At 39.3% G+C, this 22,683-nt stretch overlaps 1 protein-coding gene across 1 annotated transcript in view; it reads left to right on the forward strand.

The window, feature by feature from the left end:
• Nucleotides 1-21,577, forward strand: part of UBE2E3 (ubiquitin conjugating enzyme E2 E3) — a 58,553-nt gene extending 36,976 nt beyond the window's left edge. Inside the window, exons 4-6 of the mRNA XM_086751170.1 lie at nt 15,910-16,042; nt 17,829-17,976; nt 19,059-21,577. Coding sequence (XP_086607296.1) covers nt 15,910-16,042; nt 17,829-17,976; nt 19,059-19,156 — 379 coding nt within the window. The 3' untranslated portion in view covers nt 19,157-21,577. The remainder of the gene's footprint in view (nt 1-15,909; nt 16,043-17,828; nt 17,977-19,058) is intronic.
• The last annotated feature ends 1,106 nt before the right edge of the window (nt 21,578-22,683 follow it).

Raw genomic sequence — 22,683 nt, forward strand, 5'->3', positions numbered from 1 at the left:
CAATCTGCTCTTTAGGTTATAGACACAAAAAATTTGTCTTACTAAAAGATGGTGTTTCTAAAGTTGTGAAAAATTATTTAAGATAGATTGTACAGTCAGGTAGTTAAAGGGAACTTCAGGAACTTGAAGAGTTTAGAATTAAGGTCGCCACAATGTATAACTTCAAATTTAGCGTTTCCTACTTTATGAATATTTAATCAATCTCCTCTAATATGTCCTTGTCATTTTCCTATTCTATTTCTATTCTTCACTACTGAAATATTTTTAGATTAAAAAGAAAGATTTTTAAGGAGAAATAAATGTTGACAGTAGAAATAGAAGCACTGTTAACAGATCAAAGTGTTTCAGGTAACTACAGCAGATTTGCATGGATATAGTTGTTTGAGATTAACATGCAAACAGCTAGAGGCAACATATTATCCTCTTTAGACTTAGTTTATAGAAAAATGTGATAGATTATTTCTATGTTATTATGCAACAGGCACAAACCAATTAAGAAGTATTTTGCCATGCACAAAAAGGATCATTGCATTAATTTGACTAGAAATCCAGGAAGAAAAAATACTCTAGTTTTCTGTAGTTTCTGGTTGTTACGTGGTTATCTCAGGCATACTCAGAAGAAAAGTTTTATAAACAAAAGTCCAGTTTGAATATGTGTGAATAATTCAATGTGTTGCAATCAGCAATGGCAACAGATACTTAGGTATTGTTGTCTGTCTGCTGAATATTTTCAATAGATATGAAGCAAATAACTATGGCATTTATAATTAATATTTCTTCCTTGAGTCTGTTAGATTGTCAAGGAAAAGGGATTTTGTCTTCATGAGATGAAGATTGTCTTCATTGTAAGAAAAGTAACAATTTGAAGGAGCACTAGGGGCATATTCAAGAGGAGAGGAAGAAGATGTCTTTGCGACTGGATGGGAGGCCTTTGGCTGAGCCAGATGGAGGGAGAGAGGTAGAGCAAATGTAGGTGCATTCTGGGAGAACCGTGGTTTTTCTCTGCTGGTTGAGATTTTAGCAAAAGACATATACTTTCCTTGCATTTGTGAAAGGAGGTTGAGAAGGTGGTGTGAATGGAGTGGAAAGGTATGGAAGAGCTTGAAAATTTGAACTATGAGGAGGCTGGAAATGTGCAGTCTGCAGAAGTAGTACATTAGTTTTGTGGACCTAACATCAAAATTAATCAAACAGCAAGTAGATAAAGCTGTGGGGAAGTCAGTGTTTGAAAGTTGGGATTTATTTTTCTGTTGAATGCTTTTTGATGTCAGACAGCTATGTTTAGTTTATTTGTGCTTGGCATATTGAGCGTCTCATGTTGTCTTGCATGTTGCTCTCATCTGTACCTGCTTAACCTTGTGCCTTGTCTCCATGACACACTGCTTGGAGCTCTGCCTAGAGGCTGTTCAGAAACTAAAATCTAGCCTGTGCCTGTTGGTTAGGCCACACTTTGTTAGGAGTACCAACAAAATTGCCTCCTGGCATTTGGATGTATTTGAAATGGAGCCTGACCTTCAGAGCATTCGAGATTTTCAAGGCCCAGGTGTCTGAGAGATGGTTCCTCTCGGCTCCATACCTGCTGTCTGGGGAGAGTGCTCAAGTTTCCTGATTGCTCTCCTTTCCTAGAGCCCAGTGAGTTCACCTTTTTCTGTGTTCCACAAATTTCTCCCCTCATCGGACTGCAAGCCTGGTTAGGATTTGTAACTGCGGTATAATTGAGCTGAGTGGATTAGTCGATGACTGTGTAGGCAGTTGATGTTTAAGTGACTAATATAATTCTTGTTTATAGGAAGGCTTGGCAGAGCCACTTCGTTGATCTGAGAAGCACAGAAATGCCAATCTGCAGAGTATATATAAAGCTTTAAAAATGGAAAGAAGAAAGCTAGGAAGCATCGTCAAGAATATATCATCATGATATGCTCCACTTTGTGTTACTGATCACTGTCTTTTTGCCTTCAGTGGTTTAGTGCCTTGTATTAAAGGACCGCTGCTTCTTCCATGGCTCAGATGAGTCAGTGGTTAATGAGGTCGTGTGGGTGCTGGAGGTCTCTCCAGGGCAGATCTTTAAAACGAGGTGCCTTCTCTGAAGTGTTTGAGAGGCACGTGGAAGTGTTGTAGATTGACAGTTTCAAGCATGTTAGGAGATTTATCTTTTCACAAAGCCATACTCATAAAGTTGCTGTAATAATGACTGAAATTTGTTAACATTGAAAGAAAAGAAGCACTCGTAAGTGTTTAAGGCATTTGGGATAGCATGGGGAGCGAAGTGACCTGGAGAAAAACAGTGTAAATCTTTTTTTTATCTTTAATACACAAAAACTTAGGGTGGCCTCCTTAGAGTTGACAAGAGTGACTCCCCATTGAATGCAAGAAAAGCACATGGAAAAAGTCAGATGGAAAATACTGGTGTCATCACTTCAGCATCGACTCTCAGCAGGAGAATAGTACCAGATTTTGCAGTATTTCCCTTCCTAGAATATATTTTAAACAGTTTATTGCTTTTAGTCTGATTGGAAAAAAAACACTGTTGCTGCGTTAGTATAACACTTCTGGCTCCCATATGGCATACCCCCGTGGGCCTCAAGGTCATCACAGTCCCATAGTTCAGCAGCGCTGTCTTTCAGGTACTGTAATTGCACTTCTGCAAATGAGAGCAACTCTTCTACCTTCTTCTACTTTTCTCTCTTGTGTTGCCCTGAATTCTTTTAAATGAATGAGACCTCTTGCTTCTTTTCTTCCAAAGGCACAAGGGATGTAACATGTGATAGAAGAGTCCAGTCCTCTCTCACTGAGTTTTGCTGCCTGGGAGCTGTGGCCATACTGGTGGTGGAGGGATGATGTCATTCTGTGCCTGCCAAAATGGGAGCTTCGTGTAACCGTAATCCTCCTGGATAGTTGTCCAGATGTGAACCCAGCCACTAGTTCTATGTTTGCCACTTTTCTTTTTAACAGCAGAGGTTTTGTAGTTAATACTAGCGTTTGCTTGCAACAGTGGCTTAAATGAAGATTGTGATTGAAGTGTCACTTGGTTTGGGGCATAGCTGCTCCTTCTATAGTGGCAGTTCCTATAAACTTAATGTTTCCTGAATGCTGTTGTGAATATAATCTGCCAAGAACAATATTTTCAATACTTAAGTTAGTATTTTGGCGGAGGGAAAGATGCTACTTGTAGCAGATGATCTTCAACTACCAAGAAGTACAGTGTGTATTAGGCTTATTATCCAAAATGCATACATTTAAATACATTTAATAATGAGTGCTGGAAAAGGTTTTTTATTTTCACACCACATAATCTGCAGCATCCACAAGGTAGAATTTGTACAAAGTAAAAGCAAAGGTACTGCTTCCCATTTCAGTCATGACAGAGTCTTTCCAGAACAGGTGGCATCCAGCAGCCTGGATGGCTTGCCTGAGGTGAAAGTTCTTGCTTTGTTTCTTTTGGTCAAAGAGGTTTATAAAACAACTTCAGTGTTAAACAGGACATTCCTGCTATACAGCTAGCAAAAGCTATGTGTCACTCATTCCTCTTGGCCCTGAGCACAGGGCACGTTTCCTAGGTAGTTTGGAGTCATCTTTCCTTCCATAGCAGAGTCAGAGCATCATCAGGCATTATTCACTTTGCAATCAGCTACATCTGTGGAGATGTTATCAGCGGCCTTCTGTGATGGCTCAAACCCCTCCCAACTCTGCCAGCTGGAGGATTCATGTGAGTGGGGTCTATATTCCTGCCTTATACTAAATCCATACGGTTACTTAGTATGGATCCCACTGAAATAGGTTAGGGAGAACTGACAGTCTCTCATGTCAGCAGTATTGCAGGAGCAGGAATACTCAACTGACTAACTCTTCACTCTTCATCTTTTTCACTGTATCCCCCAAGAGGAGACAATCGAAAATCATTTCCATTCATGTAAATTGTAGACTTGAACGCTCAGCAGAGTGTCTCTGCATTGCCACTAGCAGTTATTCAGAGTAAAATTTTGTGGACAGAACAGTTGCATCTGAGCAAATGTCTGACTTGGTCCACTTCTCTTTTCAGCCCCCTTTAAGATTTTCATTTAAGTTGTCCTCAGTAGGTGCAGCATGTGAGTGGCCATATGTTTGGCAAAACACATAAATAATTTACAACTGTTGTTCTATTCATTTTTGTAGATCTAAGGTTATTTTAAAGAAACAGCCCAAAGCACTTTTTCCAGAATTAATAAATTTTCACATAAATCTGAAAATGCCTGTACTTGTGCTCAGAACTCCAGAAAAGTGCACTTAGTTCATTAGTTTCATGCTGAACTGTTAACATTTTAGGTTGTTTTATTAGGAGAGAACAAAGAACTCCTGGCTTGTTGAAAATTTGTTACACAAAAATAAGGATGAAAAGGTTCCAAAAGAGCTGATGTTAAGCATTGCAAACAGGATGAAGTTGTGCAGATTGGAAAGATTTACAAGACATCTGGTAATTAGCTTCCAGCTCCTATGGAGTCCTGCCCTGTGAAAGCTGCTGCTGCTGCTTGCACTGGAGGGGGAGCAGGAGGGAGTTGAAGCGTAACCCTGAAAAGCTAGATCTTTGTGTTCACAAATTATCAGTGGGCTAGTGAGGAGTCTCCGGGTACCTCTTTGGAAAACTACCTCCTACAGAAAACATGCCTGGCATTTTTCCCTTTGCAGGATTGTCTCCTCTGCTGGCATTGACTTGGTGCAGTGGGGGAGGGGGGACAAGCTATCAAAGAGCTGTTTATGACTTTCCCTGCCTGAGCCAATCTGCCAGTCTACCCCACACGAGCCTGCTGCGCTCCTCGGGGTCTGCTCGGCAGCTGGGAATTACTGGAGTGCGACCGGCTGAAGTTACCTCCCTCTGGCTGGCCCCAAGTGCGGGTGATGCTTGGGACTGCTGGGAGGAGCTGGGCACCTGGTGGGTAACCTTCACCAGGGAGGTACGGCAGCACACTCAGGTGCCAGGGACCCGAGCCAGGCCACAGAGTTTGATCCTTTCATTATTATAATCATTACTGTTGTTATTATTACTACTACTACTGTTTTAAAAAATTCATTAAGGCAGATTTAAACGAGAAAGAAAACTTTCCATTTGGATTTGTTTTGTAAGTTGTCTCTTGAGAGCACCTTCCCACACCTTATTTATCAGGTGTGTTTGTGTGGCTTCTGAAGTTCAGGCATATGAACCTTTAAGTATTGAATGGAAACTGCTGAGACCTGGCATTCTGGTTACTTGTCAGAGACTTTGGAGACTTTGCTTCTGTAACCTGTTCTGTCCCTTACCTATACAGTCACTTTTTGCAAGTCATTGCCCTGTCACATTTATTATTCTCTCTGTAAAACAAAATATTGATCTTGTCTTAGACACGGTAAAAATAGTTAAGATTAAAATTAAGTATTTACTCCTTTTTTTTTTTTATTTTTTAAACAAACTTTTAATCATCTAAACATTGGTAATCAGTCCCAGCAGGCTAACTACTAGTAAAAATGTTTATCCTTTCAGCTCTGAATCTGTTAAGTACAATGAGCAGGCAGCCTGTCTTAAGTTAATTTTTCTAGCAGTGCTGTACTTTAAAATTAGGCATTTGAAGCAAAGAAAGAGCTTTACTGGGATTAGTTATCAGAAAGAACATTATTTTTCCTAGATTGCAAATGTAAGCAAATGTGTGGTTAATAGTGTTCACTAAATTATGACTGACTAAGAATATGGAGGAAGTAGAGTTACCTATCAATATATAATATTAGGACATGGTGGAAGAGATTATACTTAATTTGTATATAACCCGCTGAATTTTGCAACGATAGTAATGAAGTTTATTCTTTGCACTGATAAATCATTTTTATAGTCTCAAATAAAAACCATACACAGTCTGAGCTTTTTCTTCTTGAGATTACAGACGGTCTATGTCTGTGTTGCAGCAGTATCTAATTCCTGAATGCAGTGCAACTGGTGCTGCAACCCGATCTATTGGAAAGAAGGATTTAGCACCCAGGAGGAGGTCAGTGCTGTCCATGTGCTTTTCCTGTGCCAGAGGTCTGAGTTGCTGTATCCTACTGCAGGCAGTAAACTGCCACTTTCCTAATGGCTGCTCTGGTTCAGCCTGAATCTGGGCAGTGGGGGAAAACTACATTTCTTTTTAATCATAGTTCTGGACAGACAGATGTGTAAAAAGGTGAAGTTGCAGTGAATCTTAGTCCACTGGTACCAGTGGTCCAAGCTCTACAGCAAAGCTTTGTGCAGGTCACAATTTTCTTAGCTCATCTGTAGTGGTGGCAGCTGTCTTAGAAGAGGAGTACAAAGCCCCGCTCCTAAGGCTAACTTGAACAGCTTCTGCTCCGTACACTGCAGCTGTCTCCACAGAGAATGTTTGCTTGGAACAGTTACTCATTAAATTAACATTGTTAGAGAGAGCAATAGTTGGTCTGGAGCTGGTTTTTCAATAGACAGATTTTACTGAGTGAGACTTGTTTCGCTTAGATGTTTATTGACTTTTTTTCTCCTGGAATGATTATTATTTTCACATTTTTCTTCAGTGTAGTACGCTTTTGTGGAGTAAAATGAACTCATATCAGAATTGGTTTCTGTGTATTTGTATGCATGCTGCTTTCTCAATTCCTTTGAATTGCTGTGCTTTTGGAACTAAAGCTGGTATTCACGGAGTTTTCTAGTGCTTTTAATACCCAAGTTACATTTATGTATACTCTGTAACAAGTGTTGCTTCAGCTGTCTCCAGTTCTGCATTATACAAAACAGATTCCTATCTTCAGCTGCTTTTGTTTTGAAGCTCTCCAAATTGTTATATTTGGCTAGTGAAATGTGCATTGTTGAGCTAATGTTTTAGCACTGGAATCAAGTCTGCCCTGTGCTCGGTACAGGACAGTTACTGCTCATGATGTTGGGTCACTCTGCAGCTTATGTGCTAAATGGACGAAGTGGAACGGTGAAGAGACAGAGAAAGGATCCTGAGCTTGTGGGCAAGCTGTAACTTTGTTGCTGAAGTTGAAAGCTGAATTTTCAGAGGGCAGAGGGAAAGGCAACTTTTAGTTATATTGCTCTGAAGTGCTGGAGAAGCCCAATCCTGGACATCCCAGAGGAGGAGGAGGTTCCACTGTGGTAGCACCAGGCATGTTGAGTGTTGATCTTCTTGACAGGTGGACACACTCGTATTTTCAGTGAAGGTGACTTCCCAGCAATTCTCTTTCTTGTTCCTTCATGAAGTACCTGAATAAATAGTGCTCACCAAATCACACTTTCTCCTTCTACAATATTATAAAAAAAGTTTTTCCGCAACATTAACACCATTCACAAGTTTAATCATGGAGTCTGTCTTCAGGCTTGAATTGTCAGACTGTGGTGATTCTCTAATTCACTAACATGCCTTCTGTCTTGAAAAGCACTGGTCATAAGTGGAGTTCCTTTCCATTTTTGGCTGAAGATACGTTCTTTAAAAAACAAAACATAATCCACAAAGCAGTGGAATATTTTTTTAATACTTTGGTCAGTATTTTAAATTGCCTAATGTTTAGGTATTTTGGGTAGATTGATAGCTGGGGACTTCATTTGAACAGCTCTAGTTGACTTGCAGGCTTAGTCTGTTGAAAATTGCCTGGTTATTGTGCCTAGGCATGAGTCTTTATAAGTTTACTACAATTGTAAAGCCACCTGTATTTTTATATTAATTAGATCCTTTAGTGAAATTAATTTTTTTAACTGTTCTTTCTTCCTCCATCTGAAGTGTGTGCATAAAGGATGTTTGGAATAATAGGTTTTCTTTGTTGATGTTAAAAGTGTCATTGAAAATATTGGTAGGATATCCTAAACTGGATTTGTCACTTAGCTTTTTGACATGAAGATTTTGCAGTGACTGATGGAGGAGATTGGTGTGTCTAAAACATGTGGATGCCACAGAACTATTGAATGAGCTACTAATAGTGTAATCTCAGTCCAGTGAGTAAGGTGATGGCCTGGGATTTGGGAGATGTCCATTGCAGTCATACTCTGCAGCAGTCATTTTCTGGATGACATTAGGCAAACAATCCTGTGTCCGAGTGCTGCCATTTTGTGTATTTGTGGGCAGATACCATAAACTAAGGCTGCACAATTTCTCAGGTGCTGTGTGATTCTTTTGATATGGATTGCTAGCATCAGTATGGAGGCTGTAACACATTGAAGAATAAAATACGCATGTATCCCAAATGATTTTTGTCTGTGTTAGGCAGTTGAGAAGGATCCTCTCTCGTGGAAGAAAAGCAAAAATTGCCATGTTTGCTAAATAGAGGTTCATCAGTAATTTTGAGTGGAAGGAAAATGTGAACTGGTAGAAAAATTCCTCTGACACACTGATTTGCCCTTAGTACAAATTGAGCTTTACACCAACAGCAAGAAAATAGCACACATTTTGTCACTAGTACTACTACTGTTTCAGCACTGATGACAGGGAGCTGGTCTTCTATTTTATCCTAAATTATGGCTTTGTTATTATGAACACATGGCGAAGTATCAGGAAATGTTTCCCTTTACTGACTGTCCTGCTCTGTGTTTTAATAGGGAGTATGGATAATTTCTCTAGTGTAGGCACGTGAGGGGGACTTCTATACAGATTTCAAGATATTTAAAATGAACCAAATGTTTAGGACAAACTGTCTTCATGCCTGCGAGTCCTGTTGTTTCTGTGTTTTCAAAAACAACTCATGTTTGGTAAACTTTTTATGTATTGCCTAAGTACTATATATTTACAATTCCTCTGTCAAGAGCATAGACAGAAATGATCTGATATGTTTCGTTACCTGGATTAAGAGTATTTCTGTTGTAATATAGCAAACTACATTTTGGGGTTAGTTATTTTTCAAAATAAAAATTACAGGAATTCTGCCTCCATAATGGGCTACAGTTGTTCTGGAAGATGGAGAGAACCTGAGCAGACTTCTGACAGCAGCAAGAAGGGTCCTAGGAAGCAGCGGGAATACAAAGAGGAATGTAAAGTTGAACTATTGTAGCAATGAACTAATTTAATGGGCCTTTTGGCAGTGGAAAAACTATCAGCTTTCCAAAGTACATTACTTGGTTTATCTGGGTATTACAGCTTTGATGGAATTATCAAATGATTTGTTAGGCAGCTTCCTTTAGTAACAACAGCGTATATTCTTCTACTAATGGCAAGTTTAGCACTGGAGGTTTTAATTGTCTAAAACATTGCAATCTGGCATCTTTCTCTTTAGAGTGACTAATAGAAGATCTGTACTTGGTTAGATTCCCCTAATGGTACAGTTTGACGCGAACCAAATATGGCCACATGATTACCTTTCTAAACTGGACTGTGCAATCTGAAGTTTATACCCTCTTTACGCTGGCTGCAGGAGGATGAATAGTACCTGATTAAGCATAAAGCCTGGTGTTAGAAAGCTAGTCCATTGATGTTTTTGGAATGTGTATGGTTTGGCCAAGTTAGTTTACATTGGATCAGCGCTTTGCTTTGAGTAGCCATGCTGCTTTGATCCGGTAGGAGGAGCTCTCAAGTCGAATTTACTGTTGCATGGAACGATAGCCTCAGGCACAAGTCCTGCACTGCTTTACAACCAGCTGAATTAGCAGGGGATCCATGAGTTAAAAATAGGGGCTTTTTTCCAGCAGTAATTTCTAGATTTCAGTCTTAAGGTCCAGATATACTTTAAGGAAGTGACAGAAGCAAAGGTTTGTACAGTGAACTAGACTCCGTGTATCCTCAGTTACACAAGTCCTCTGTGGATCTATTAGAAGCAGTAAATAACCTTTTTCAGCAAACGGATGTAGCAGATAGTTCAGTGGCAGGTAAAATAAGAAGAGTTGTAGCTATATAAAGAACACAATAGACTGACGCTTTTTCTTTTTAAGAAATTGCACATATTCTGGAAACCTTATACTGTATCAAAAAGCATTTTCAACACAGATTTGATATATTGCTGTAGACAACCCACGTGTTCAATCCTAGAAGAACACTGTAATCCAAAAATTAGGGCTATACTTAAGGTTCTTGCCAGTGAAACCAGTATGCTTGCAGTGTATAGAAGATATACTACGCAGATCCTGTAAGTAGAGGTGCTTAGGCACTGGCACTGGTAATATGAAAGTTGAGAATAAGTACTCCAGAAAGCCCTGTAAACGAGGCATTGGAAATTGCTGTCCATGCTTGTTAGCTTTTCAAGGTCATAGGACTGAAAGCCACAAACATATGTCTTTTAATTAATGTTCATTTTCTTTCTTGTGCTCTGTGAAACATAAGAGTGCCTCCACAATTGGGAACAGAGGATTAAGAAAAAAAAAAGGTAATGGATAAATTTTGTTCAAAATATTGAAAATATCAAAGCAGGAATTATCTGAGCATCTTTCCATTCCCATGTTTAACATTAAAATACAAGTACTGATAAGTGATTTGTGCTCTATCTAGGCTTCACAGTGTAATATGGAACTAACTTTCAGACATCTTGCACCAGACAGAGATCCTTTGGTACCCTGTCAGGGGTTTGGGGGTTTTTTTTTTTTGGGTTTTTTTTGGGTTTTGGGTTTTTTTTTTTTTGTGGTTTTTTGTTTTTTTAAATTACCAGCAGCATGGCAGTGTGTATCTGTATCTAGATAAAAAGCTACAAGGTAGCATGTGAATACAGAGCTAGACAACCCTTTCTTACTGCATGGAGGGTGAGGAGGATTTTCTAAAGTCCTGAGTTTAGAGTCTTGACTTCGGAACCAAGCTCTCCATGCAGTCCATGAAAAGTAGGTGTCACCAGAAGGAGATGGAGAACCTTGGTATTAGGGAGTATTAAGATGCTCCTTGTGCTGCAGAGAGTCACCAGTCTCTCTACCTTGATTGTCTGGGAAGTCTGAGGTGCAAACATCAGCATTCACACTTGGTAGGTATGAGAGAGCTTGATAGATTTATATTAGATATATAAGAGCTTCAGGGGTTTTATCTTTGCTGAATCTCATCTTGAGGTAAAAGTTTGGGAAGGATGGATGGGACTCTTCCCTTACAGAACTCTCACTCCAGGTAATCCATTTGGTTTGTTAGCTGCTGCCCTTGTGATACTTGCCTGTGTATCAGACCTAAAACCTAAGGGTATCCCCCTAAGGGTGGGACCTTTGAAAGGAGAATGTAGGAAAATATTCCACGACTTAAATCTGTGCTATATAGGCACCCTAGATGGGCATCTTGGGATATAGGCCAGTACCTTTAGTTTATGGTGCCAACGACATTTCTCATAAGACTGTTTTAGAGTCTGACAGACTTCACTGTCAGGAAGCTTCCAAAAATATATATATTTTTTTTCCCCCTCACTTGTATCCTATTACAGACCCAATTTTTTTTTTTTCTCATAATAAAGTATAACACAGAGTTAACATCAAATCTATCTAAATCACATTTTCCTTCACCTTTTTTCTTAATTATCACAGTCTCAGTACTATGAAGTTGCATTTTGTCACCAAATTTAGAGCCCCATGTTTCACAGGAGTGCTGTTGACAGAGAAGCACATTTAGCAAGTGTAGAAAGCAGCATGCTACTAGCATCATGTAGATTAGAAATTTCTTGTCCTAGTTTCTCATCCTGCAGCTAGTTCCATATGGGCAGCTTTAATGCATTTTGATGTAGCAAATGGTAACAAATGCTGAATTCTGATTTCTGTAACCACTGTGTCTGGAGTCCAACAGACTTCTTGCTGGTGTGAATGCTGCTGCATCCGTGTGAGTGCTCATAACACTGTGCTAGAGAAGCTATTCTTCATCTTCGAGAAACCTGAGAGCCAGGGTTCAGCGGAGTTAGGTTTAAAGGACCTGGTGTGACCCCTTGGGCCCCTAGAGTTTAACCTCATGTCTTCTCAAATTCACCATCTGAAGTCACACTTGTAAATTAAATCTGTTCAGTGAACTAGCTTGGATGGAGCATGGTTATAAATCTTTTGTCCTATCTGGATCAGGTATGTATCCCTCAGAGAAGTGGCATAATGAATATTTACTTAGGAAGCAGATATAGCCAGTTAACTTTATTCTGTCAATTTATTTAATTTATTTTTAAAAATCAATCCAGCTTGTATGCATGAAGTAAAACCTCCTTAATTTTGCAAAGAATATTTTGTCATTTCAATTAATTTGCTTTCTTATTTTGTCTGAGATTTTCTTCCTTTAGCATATATTTTAAAAAATGAATTAAGTGGTTCTTTTATTGAGAATATACTGGTGGTGCCTTCACTGGATTTGTGATGTTCTGTAAGCTAATTTAGGAGGGCAGTGGGCAGGTAGCAATGAACTGCACATGTATGCTGTGTAGCCAAAACACCAAAGTTGTCATCAGATCTCTTGCTCCATCAAGATTTTGTGTTTTAAAGGACAGAATTGAGGATGATTTTGTGTCTATATGGATTCCGTGGGGGAAGTCAGAAGGAGATGGATCTTTCAGTCATCAAAAAAGGAAAGGGAAGAAAACCATGGAAGGTCCCCGTGGTAGTGCTCTGCCTGGGGAATTCTGTCCAGTGTGGCAGACAGTGAGAGAGATTCCTAGGCTGTCACTCACCACAACTCTCAAGATGTAAGGTGAGATGCTTGAAACCTATGCTTGCAACAGCAGAGTGAGTCTCTTGAATAGCAGGAGAACTTCTGGGAGTAAAAAGCTCAAGTACAGCCCATAGAAGCACCTCCTGTGCCAGCCTCTCTAGTGCCCAACAGAAGGAGGAGAGTATTTCTTCTGGGTGTGTCAATGAAATAGAAAATTGCAGATGGAGTAAAGCTTCCATATTCCCAGTTTTCAGCCCTGGGTTTTGGCTGTCCTCTGTGGGAACGGAGAAGTTATATTTGCACCAGGGAGTGGCAGTTCCCTGCTTCTGGCTTTCTGCAGCACCGGGACAATGTTCTGCGGTGATGGAGAGTCAAAGGCAGTGACTCCAGCGGGGCTCCGGCAGCTCTGTACACAACTGAGGTGTTGCCTGAGGCAGGACTGCACTTTCTGCTCTTCTCCACAGTCATCCAAGTGGGTGTAACCCCACTGTCCTGTGCTTGTGGAAATTACTGCGGAAGCCCAGACTGTCGTGGATGGGTCTGATATGTTTTGCTGAGCCTTGGAGAGTGTGGGTTTGTTAACTTCCAGAGAAAATTAACTTAGTATGTATACAAAAGACAAAGTAGGGTATGGCTGTCTGAGGATGATCCCCAGTGTAAATATACAGGTTGTAGAAGCCAAGTGTGATATCTTGTCTCTGCTCTTTGATCTTGTGTCTCCTCACACCAATAATGTAGTAATTGTGGGGATTTTCAGGTTGCTAATGAAGCAGGGATACCTTTTACACCACTGGAAGTGAGACACCACTTCAGCTGTTAAATAGAAATTTCACAAATGTCAATCAGGTTAACAAAATTGTTCGATTTAACAATTTTCTCCTTTATCTGGGTGTGGTTATTGTTACAGCTCTGTTACTTTTGACATTGCAGCAATCTTTACTCAGCAGTAGCAGAGGTTTTGAAGACAGCATTTTCCTCCTCTTACAAGGTTAGGAATTCCCCTTTTCATGTTACAGCCCGATCCTTTTATGTAATGCTAGTGGTAGCATAGAAGAGGATAGCAGACAGTAACAGGCAGAGAGCTGTTTGCACTTAGCTTCTGGCTACTAGCTGGTAGGTGCCCTTGCTCTGCCTTGGTGAGTGATTACCAGGTAGTTTGGCACTGGACTGGTGCCGCACATAATTGATTCATTGGCTGAAATATGTCGCTAATTTAATTCAGCTATTTCATTAATCTGACTGAATTGCATCCAGCTGTTAGAGGTGTATGAAAGGAAGGTACCTGACATGGGACAAGAGCGCTAACCTCTGCATTAAACTATAAAACAGTCATTAGGACATCTAATGCTGAAATTGAATTGCTCCATAGAAATTTGGTTTCCAAGTGCAATACTAATTAGCTGTAAGCTTGATGAATGTCAAGAATTAATTAAAACATTTCAGTGGCCTGAGTGGGTTTTAAATATTGTCATTATTGCCCCAATATTTTCAGTTCTTACACTAATTAGTTCTTAGAGAGCATGAATGGAATTGTCTTCTGGAGTGACTGAAGGTATGAACGGTTCATTACATCATCGAAAATGGACCTCCTTGCCTCTGGATTTCCCTTTTTTCCCCTAAAATTTATCCGATGTTTTTCTTCCACTTTTGTGCATGCATTGCAAATAGAAAGATAAGATCAGTGATTTTAGACCCAACTTTATTTTGACAGCACTTCTAGTTTTTCTTTCTTAGCTGTCGTCTGGAGGCCAGCACACTGTTGTTACCCACTTTCATTCTGGCAACAGGAAAATAGCTACAACTCCATCAAATAATTTAGTATTTTTAATTAAATAGGATGTCAGTCAAAATCCATGGTTATTTAATCCTGCTAATGAAAGGCTTGCAACATTTTAAACATTTTGTACATGAAACGGATGCAAGATAAGAAACATGTTGGGAAATTATGAATTGAAAGGGAATTCATAATCAAAATCAGCTTTTGGCTGTTTCTTGAATATAATCTTAATGTAAGAATAGCTAACTTTTTCATGCAGGAATTGCAGATGCACAGTGCAGATTGCTCATAATACCATGTCTCTGATGAGGGTCTCCACGTTCGGCTACATAGTAGGGATGAATGTCCAACATGGCATGTTATAGACTACAGACATACATATGACAAATACTTGAGGTGACATGACATGGGAAATGCCTAAAGACTTGGAGGGCATGTAGGGAGGCTCCTCTGAGTGTTGAGTAATGCCAGAAATCACAAACTCCCTGGATGCAGCTTGGTGCCATGCCTTGTCACTTGCTTCATGTGCAGTCACATATGTGACAGTCCTCAGTGCCTGTTCCTTTGGACCACAGAGGCAGAAGAATGGTGACACTTCACCATGTGTCTGCAAGATGTAAGTGGTGCCTGGGAGGATGCCAAAGAGGGGAGAATTGAAAGGATCTTTTACAGTGCTGTGTTATTGACTTGTCTGCATAGATGTGATGAATCCACCATGTCTGTGTGAGCTCAGTGATGTTGTTTTCCATAGCAGTTGATTTGGATCTCAGCAGTTCAGATGCAGGACCTTTTGTGGAAGGTCAGGTTAGTTTTTACCCCAAGAGTTGCTTACAGAAACAAGATTGTGCTTTGGTTTTCTTTTTGGGTTATTTTTGTGAGGAGGTTAGATAGTTACTGTGTGATAATAGCATTAAGTATGATGTCTCAGAAGTTGAGAAAATGCTTGTTCATTATCCCTTCTTTCAAAGCTTACTTTAATAATTAATTATACAATAACCCTTCCCCTACTGAGAAATGCATTCAGTATTATACTTCTTAAAATAAACTATTTTTGGCTAGTAGTCTCAATGCTAATTACGCCTGGAGGCGTAACACAAATATATCCTGAAGAAAAGAGTTATTTGGATTGACAGTGCTGTAAGAAACTCAGTTCCAGGTTACTTGATTCTGTCTCTCCCATCCCCACTTTTCCTGCCCAAGGGTGTAACATTTCACCCCAGCCTGTGAAACAAGTGGCAATAAATGTGTATCAATACACATGTAAGTCACATTTTTTTATGAAGGTATGATCTGTTAATGCATGGAGAAGATGAATGCAGTCTAGATACACAACTCCTTTTGTGTATGGATATGATGTCATTGAAAGGGTATGATGTTTCAGACAGGAGTCCAGTCCACGGTCAATCTGTTTCACTGCTGTATCTCCAAAGGGACGGTGGAGTGCCCAGCTTTTGTGCCTGTTTAAAACACCGAGCCTCCTGAAATCAGTTGGAAATTAGGCAGATGTTAAAGACAGGCAAGTGGTTTGTACTAAACAAAATGAATGTAGAAGGGAATCCATAAAATGCCTCTCTCAAAGGTATACCTGACTCCACCTTTCTCTCTCCTCTTTTTTTTACTCAGTGCTGGTCCTAAAGGGGATAACATTTATGAATGGAGATCTACTATACTTGGGCCTCCAGGTTCTGTATACGAAGGAGGCGTTTTTTTCCTGGATATCACATTTTCATCTGACTATCCATTCAAGCCACCAAAGGTAAGGGTAAGGTTTTTATTGTGTTTATAATTTTTTCACATGTGAGAAGGATGCAGCTTGCTGTGAGTGAGTCCTCATCACGTTCTGAATATCAAATTCCTTTGTGGTTCCTTGAAAACTATAAGGTTCAAAATTTTGACTTATAGTTTCAGAAAAATCCTGTGTCTAATTAATTTCCTGATTACCACAGTCAATATTGATTTCCAGGCTTTACCAAGCAATAAATGAGATGATAATTCTGATCAAGAGTTAAGATTAAAAAAAATTTAATTTTAATAGAAGACAGTGCAAGACTTTCTTATATTTCCTTCTTCTCATTCCAGCTACTTAAATATATATATAATAAATTTTTTCTGTTATGAGTCAGTTACTATATTATATATTTTCACCTAATTTTGAGCAAAATAACAGAAAGCTAAAGTAAGTGTAGATAGATGACTAGAGTGTTATATTGTGACTTCAAATTGAATAAATTGCTGTGATTATTTCCATTATGATAAAATGTCAGTCTATTTACTACTGGCAAGATCAGCAACTTTGATAAAAAGAGGTTTTGCTTAAAAATATTATTAAATGAAACTAATCTTAAAATAAAATTTCATGTCCTTGCTCAGAAATAGCATGAACACTTGGGAAATCACAGCTTACTAATGGGTATCAAAGAAGTCAAAGGTTGTTCCCTTCTCCCCTCCCTTACAAACTTTCCAAATTACAACTCTTGACCAAGTCACCAGAAAGGACGCTGCTGACATTCGCAAAGACTAAATGAATTCTACCACATAACATTTCTACAACTCATGGCTCTTGTGGCTACAATGTTGTTATTATAAATCAGATACTATTTTTCATTCCCACAAGGATTACAGCATAAAGAATAATATACTGACTATGTATTTCACGCTGCTCTGAAATCCACAAAATTTAATGTTCTCTGAGTTGAGATTGTTAAAATGAAATGATGCAGAGTTTTAGTCTAATGTTTCATTAAAATTTTGTGGATTTTTAAAAGCATGGTCATTTTTAAATTTTCAGAAAACACTGTGGATTTCTTCCACTGTGTATCAGTATGAAAAAGAAAATTTTCCTCATCTTCTTGTGCTTTATGTAATTAAAGCACTTAAATATTTCTGACTTCTTACTTGTGCGGAATAATGCTAACATGCACTACCGATATTAGTGTGAAATAATTTTAAAACAAGGGTGGTGTTAATTAGTGTGATAGCATTGTTTTGGATATATATTATCTCCTGCCTAATGAAGGAGCAAGACTCAGGAGCAATTTTATTGCTAATTTGAACAAGAATAATACAATACTTCAATTTTAAATATCAATTTTCATGGTCTATATTTAGGCTTTTGAAAGAAAGGAAAAGATCAACTAATACTGCACGTGCAGTCAAATTCTGTCTGCTTCTTCACCTTCAGAAATGTCGGTAAAGTTACGCTTGTGACTAGATCATTCTTGACGTGCAAGATGTTCGCTAAATAGTGTACAGTACTACAAAGCAGGTCCTAGTTTTTGTGAGTACCAGACAGAGGGCCTGTGTGAAAGCAGTTTGTGCACCAAAGATCTCCATGGTAGATTTCTTAAAGGTAGCCATGACTACAGTAAATACACACTCTTCTGTTCAGTAATTGTGTTTTAGAAAATGAGCAGAGAGGAGCTGCTTCCACAGAAGCTCTGCAGAACTGGGAGCACCCCAGGCGCTGCTGCTCGGGGACAAGGGGCAGCATCCCTGGGCAACACAGAATGACTCTTTTTCTGTCTCCTGTGCTGTGATTCTAGGTTACTTTCCGTACCAGAATTTATCACTGCAACATCAACAGTCAGGGAGTCATCTGTCTGGATATCCTGAAAGACAACTGGAGTCCTGCTTTGACTATTTCAAAGGTTCTGCTGTCTATTTGTTCTCTTCTGACAGACTGCAACCCAGGTAAGGAGCTGATAGTTTACTGAGCATCCACTCTTAGTTGTTTGACTTAGTTGCCATGGAATTTAAGTCATATATTTGATTGTATGCAGATTAAATAAAAAATTAGTATTTCTTAAGTTGAGGATGAAACACCCCTCCTTGGATGCGGTCCCATATTTAATGGCACTTTTCACTCCTGTAGCACAACAGAAAGTAAATAGCATTACACCCTTTTTTCCCCAAAGTATGGTGGAGAAAATAAGCTGATGTCATTGAAGGCCTGTATTACAGAAGCTCCAGCAGGTGGTCGGTTGATCCAGGAAGGCAACAAAGTTCTCTTGAGTTATAAACTCATAAATCCTGTGTGTTGGAAGGAGCCACAGGAGTCCCTTCTCTTACCACAGCAAATGAAACATTTAATCTTGCAAATGTGAGGGGGACGATATCCAGAAAGATTTTTCCCTTTTTCAAAGAGAGCTCCTTGTTCCTGTTGGGAGGGGAGGAACTCCACTGGAAGCAGTGCAGTTTCTCAGTAACAACTGTGTGACCAGTGTCATTAGGCAATGAATGCTGATTGCCTGCAGTCAGGGCAGGAACTGAGCAGTAGTGCTAAGATGACAGTTCATTCACAGAAGACTGGTAATGAACGGGGGGAAATGGATTAGCCTCTTTGATACAAAAGTTTGATGACTCTTGAAGCAAACTAGATCCTCCTAGTGTGTGTCCTGCAGTCCTGGTACCCTAATGTACAGTAGTCTTGTCCCAGCACTGTGACAGGAGTCACAGCGCCAGGCTGTGCTTGCTAAACGTCCACTGCACCCAGCAACCGTTCCAAAGGAGTGAAAGCAGGGCATCTGGCTGGGGAAAGGTTCATTAATAGGCAGCTAACAACAACAGATTTTTCTGTTTTCTTTTTTATTGTGCCTTATGCACTTTCTCTTGCAAATGTCTTGTATGATAAGAGCCCTCCTATATCTCACAGCATTTTCTGACCTAACAAAGACTATGTTTTAGAACAGATTCTGTATTTTAAATCATGTGTGTGTGTGTTTGTTTTTATATTATGGAACGGTTTTTAATGTATCTTCTCCTGCCTTTTGCAGCTGACCCTCTGGTTGGAAGCATAGCTACTCAGTACCTGACCAACAGAGCAGAACATGACAGGATAGCCAGACAGTGGACCAAGAGATATGCAACATAAATGACAAACTACTTGTGCAGTGTGAAGGTGCAGAAGGCAACTTTGCAGTGTGCAACAAATCTTTATAGCCTTTACAATACGGACTTCTGTGTATATGTTATACTGATTCTACTCTGCTTTTATCCTTTTGAAGACTGGGATACTGCCCCCCAAAAAGGTAAATGCTATCAAGAGTAGAAATTTGTAGCTGTAGATTAGTTATGTTTAAAATGCCTACTTGCAAGTCTTGCTTCTTTGGGATATCAAAATGTATTTTGTGATGTACTAAGGATACTGTTCCTGAAGTCAACCAAATATTATAGTGCATTTTAGCCTAATTCATTATCTGTATGAAGTTATTAAAGGTAGCTGTAGATTACTAGGACTTCTGTCATTTGTATTAAACCCAGATCTATTTCCAATATGTGGTACCTGCTGTTGTGAAAACTGTTTTAACTTTTACCTTTGTCAGTTTGTAATGAAAGGATTTCCTTTTTCCCTTTGTAGCTCAGAGAGCACCCAGTGTATCATCTCAAACACAATAAACATGTTCCCCAAGGAGTAGTTTCTTTGTTTCCTATTTTAAATTAATATTTGAATAAATTTAATTATAGTAACAAGGCAGGGCCAATGTATCACAGATCCCTGTGGATAATCTTTAAATTAATATACATAAGCAAAGGCTTGCTGTTAAATGTTTAATGCACACCTGTGGATTGTTTAAGTTTTCTCTGTTTTGTTTTTAACAGAACAAATGTCATTTCTGCAACTTCCTTAAATTTAATACTGCTCGGCTCTTTCTCAAGTTGGAATGAGAGCATTGCATATGCTTACTCCAGAAGTTAACGTAGCTGGTTGCTTCAGGGCCAGTCCTGCTCTCAGAAGAGACTGCCTGAGTCTTGCTACAATTTTTTTTTTTTCAGGACAAGGGCCAAGTTAGAGATAGTCTGGTGCTTTTGTTTCTGAGCAAAGCAAGTTGGACTTGCTGATCTAGAGAACTACAGTTATCCATTGAAAATGGTCTTCCAAAGCATGATTGAACACTATGTTATCTGTCCAGAAAAGAGAGGAGTAGAATAAATTTAATCAGATTTTTATGACATAAGAAGAGTTGTGGGGGAAATGAACCTTTGTTAGTGAAAATGCAATCTGTACAACTTTTAGACCACGTTTCCCTGCCTTCACTTTCTGGGTTGGAAATTTTGTAACATCTACAAGTAACAATGACCCAATTTTATAGTACGTACAGTTTAAAAAGTAGAGTCACTAATAGTTTTATAATTTAAGCTTTTATAGGTTGCCAGTCACGATATTAATTATAAAAAAGAGACTTGATCCCTTTAAATGATTTTTAAAATTACACTTAATTTTAAACTTTACAGTTTCCCTGACTACCTGATGTTTTTGGAGGTAATGTAGCACTTCCATCAATAAGATGCTCTGCTCATTTAATATATGAAAACTGAATGTTAAGTTTAAATATTAAAGCAATAGAAAAAATGTTAAAGATTTAGATCTAAAGTTAGCCATCAATATATAGGTCCCTGTTTTTTGTATCACATAACCTTTGATCATGAATTGTCCACCCTACTTTAAATATTTCTACAGATTCCTGAAGGTGGCTTGAAGAACTGTGTATCCCAAATATCTCAACCTAGAAGCCAGTCTCTCTTGGTAGCTACAAGATAGCTTTAGAGTTCAGGTTATAAAGTGCAAAAGGGAATGAGAAACAGGGGATCTGGCAGGTGAATATGCCTAAGTCAGGTAACAGACTAATGCCAGGAGATGAAGTGCTGGAAATCACTGCTGAAGGTGACCAGAGTTTCTCATTATGTCATTGGACTTGTGAGAAATAGCACAGATTGGCAAAAAAACAAGGGGCTATCGCATCCGGGCTGGACGTCTCAAGTCTGCTCACTGCTGACCATTAGTGCACTCATGGGTGACACGGTGCTCGTACACCACTCCAGTGACTTTCCAGTGAAGAGCAAACTATGTATTTCACATGTTAACTGTGATGCCTACAGAATTTACAGATATTTATATCATAAAATATTATGGTATAAAAGTACAGGTTTTTATCCTAATTTTACTGTATTTTGGTTTTGTATTTTACTTACAACTTCAGATACCTAGGTGTACAAGTGGGATGCCTTGTTAGTGTTGCCCCATCTTGCCTTCCTTGCAATTGGATCCTTTACACTGAATTCCCATCTTTTTTTTTTTTGTTGGTTTGTCATGATTCTGTTCTTTTTTAATGTAGTTTTTTTTTGTGTGTGTGTAAATTTTATATTTACTAAAGTAAAGGTTGTTTTTGTGTAAACATTTAAACTTTAAAAAAAAGAAAAGAAGCTAATTTTGTTTCTCAAGTTCTCTCTGCTAAACCATGCAGTAGAAAGAAATTTGTATTGTTAAATAAATCAATTAGTTGTTAAATGAGAATGTGTGTCTGTTTTCATGGGGAGGGGAGAAATCCGTGCTGGAAATAGATCCAAAATACTAGTTGCAAAGAGCATCTGGTGTTTTCAAACTATTTCCTTCCTAGCTGTGCTGGGGTGAATACCAGATGCTACCAAAGCACAGCACTGATCCTATTTTAAAGTTTTAATTTTTAGTTCCATCTTCCTATCACCGATCACTGGGCTCTGTGTTTGGAAAAAAGTGAACCAAAATTACATTTTTATGAAAAGACCAGCTAAAGATATCGCACATCTCCTGTTCCTCTCTATTTTGGGTGGGCTTTTCTTGTTCTGTTTTTTTTTGGATTTGAGCGGGGAACACATGCAGCTGGCTAGGAGGGTGCCCGAAACAGGCTCCATGATCTCCAGGCACAAGGGGCGCTCACGTGGGAATCAGCTGTCCCAGCCTTTGAGCTGTGACACTGCTGAGGAACAGAGAGGGCCAAACCAAACACAGTCACATCTCTCTGCTTTTCAGCTGAGGTAGTGTCTACACTCAGAGCAAATACTTTGTCATATCAATTGAGAAGGGATGGGTGAATATAAAGATATTAAATATAAATATATTAAATACAATGGAAAGGCAAATATATATGAGCCTTGTTGTTTCTGTACTAACATGTTCTTGGTGAGCTGCTTCATGTTGTGTGATGTCTTAGCGATGTGTGGGGCACCTTATGTGGAGATGGTCTTGCTTACTAATCAATGTTGACTAACAATGGTTCGAAGTCTGTAGGTGGGAAGGGAGCCCTACGGGGCCAGAAAGCGAGACTGCATGGTAGCTTGAGCCACAGGCCAGGCTTGCACAGCCTTGTAAGGAAAGTAGGAACTGAACCAGGTCTGGTTTGTGCTCTGCTCCCTCTCTGCCTTGTCAGGGGAAAGGAAACTCTGCAATGCTTTGCTGCACACCAGTTCCTGCTCTCATCAGCTTATTTGTGGCCATGAGTATTGCAGAAAGTGAGACCAAGCTTCTCTCTTTCTTCACCTTCGTGTGTGTGAACTGGATTTGTGGCCTTGCAGCAGCATCCTCGCTTGTCTACACCATGATGAGAGAGCTGCAGGGCTCGGGCTGAGGGGCTTTTGGCTGGC

Source organism: Chlamydotis macqueenii, chromosome 6 (assembly GCF_036417535.1).
Source record: "Chlamydotis macqueenii isolate bChlMac1 chromosome 6, bChlMac1.mat, whole genome shotgun sequence".
Lineage (NCBI taxonomy): Eukaryota > Metazoa > Chordata > Aves > Otidiformes > Otididae > Chlamydotis > Chlamydotis macqueenii.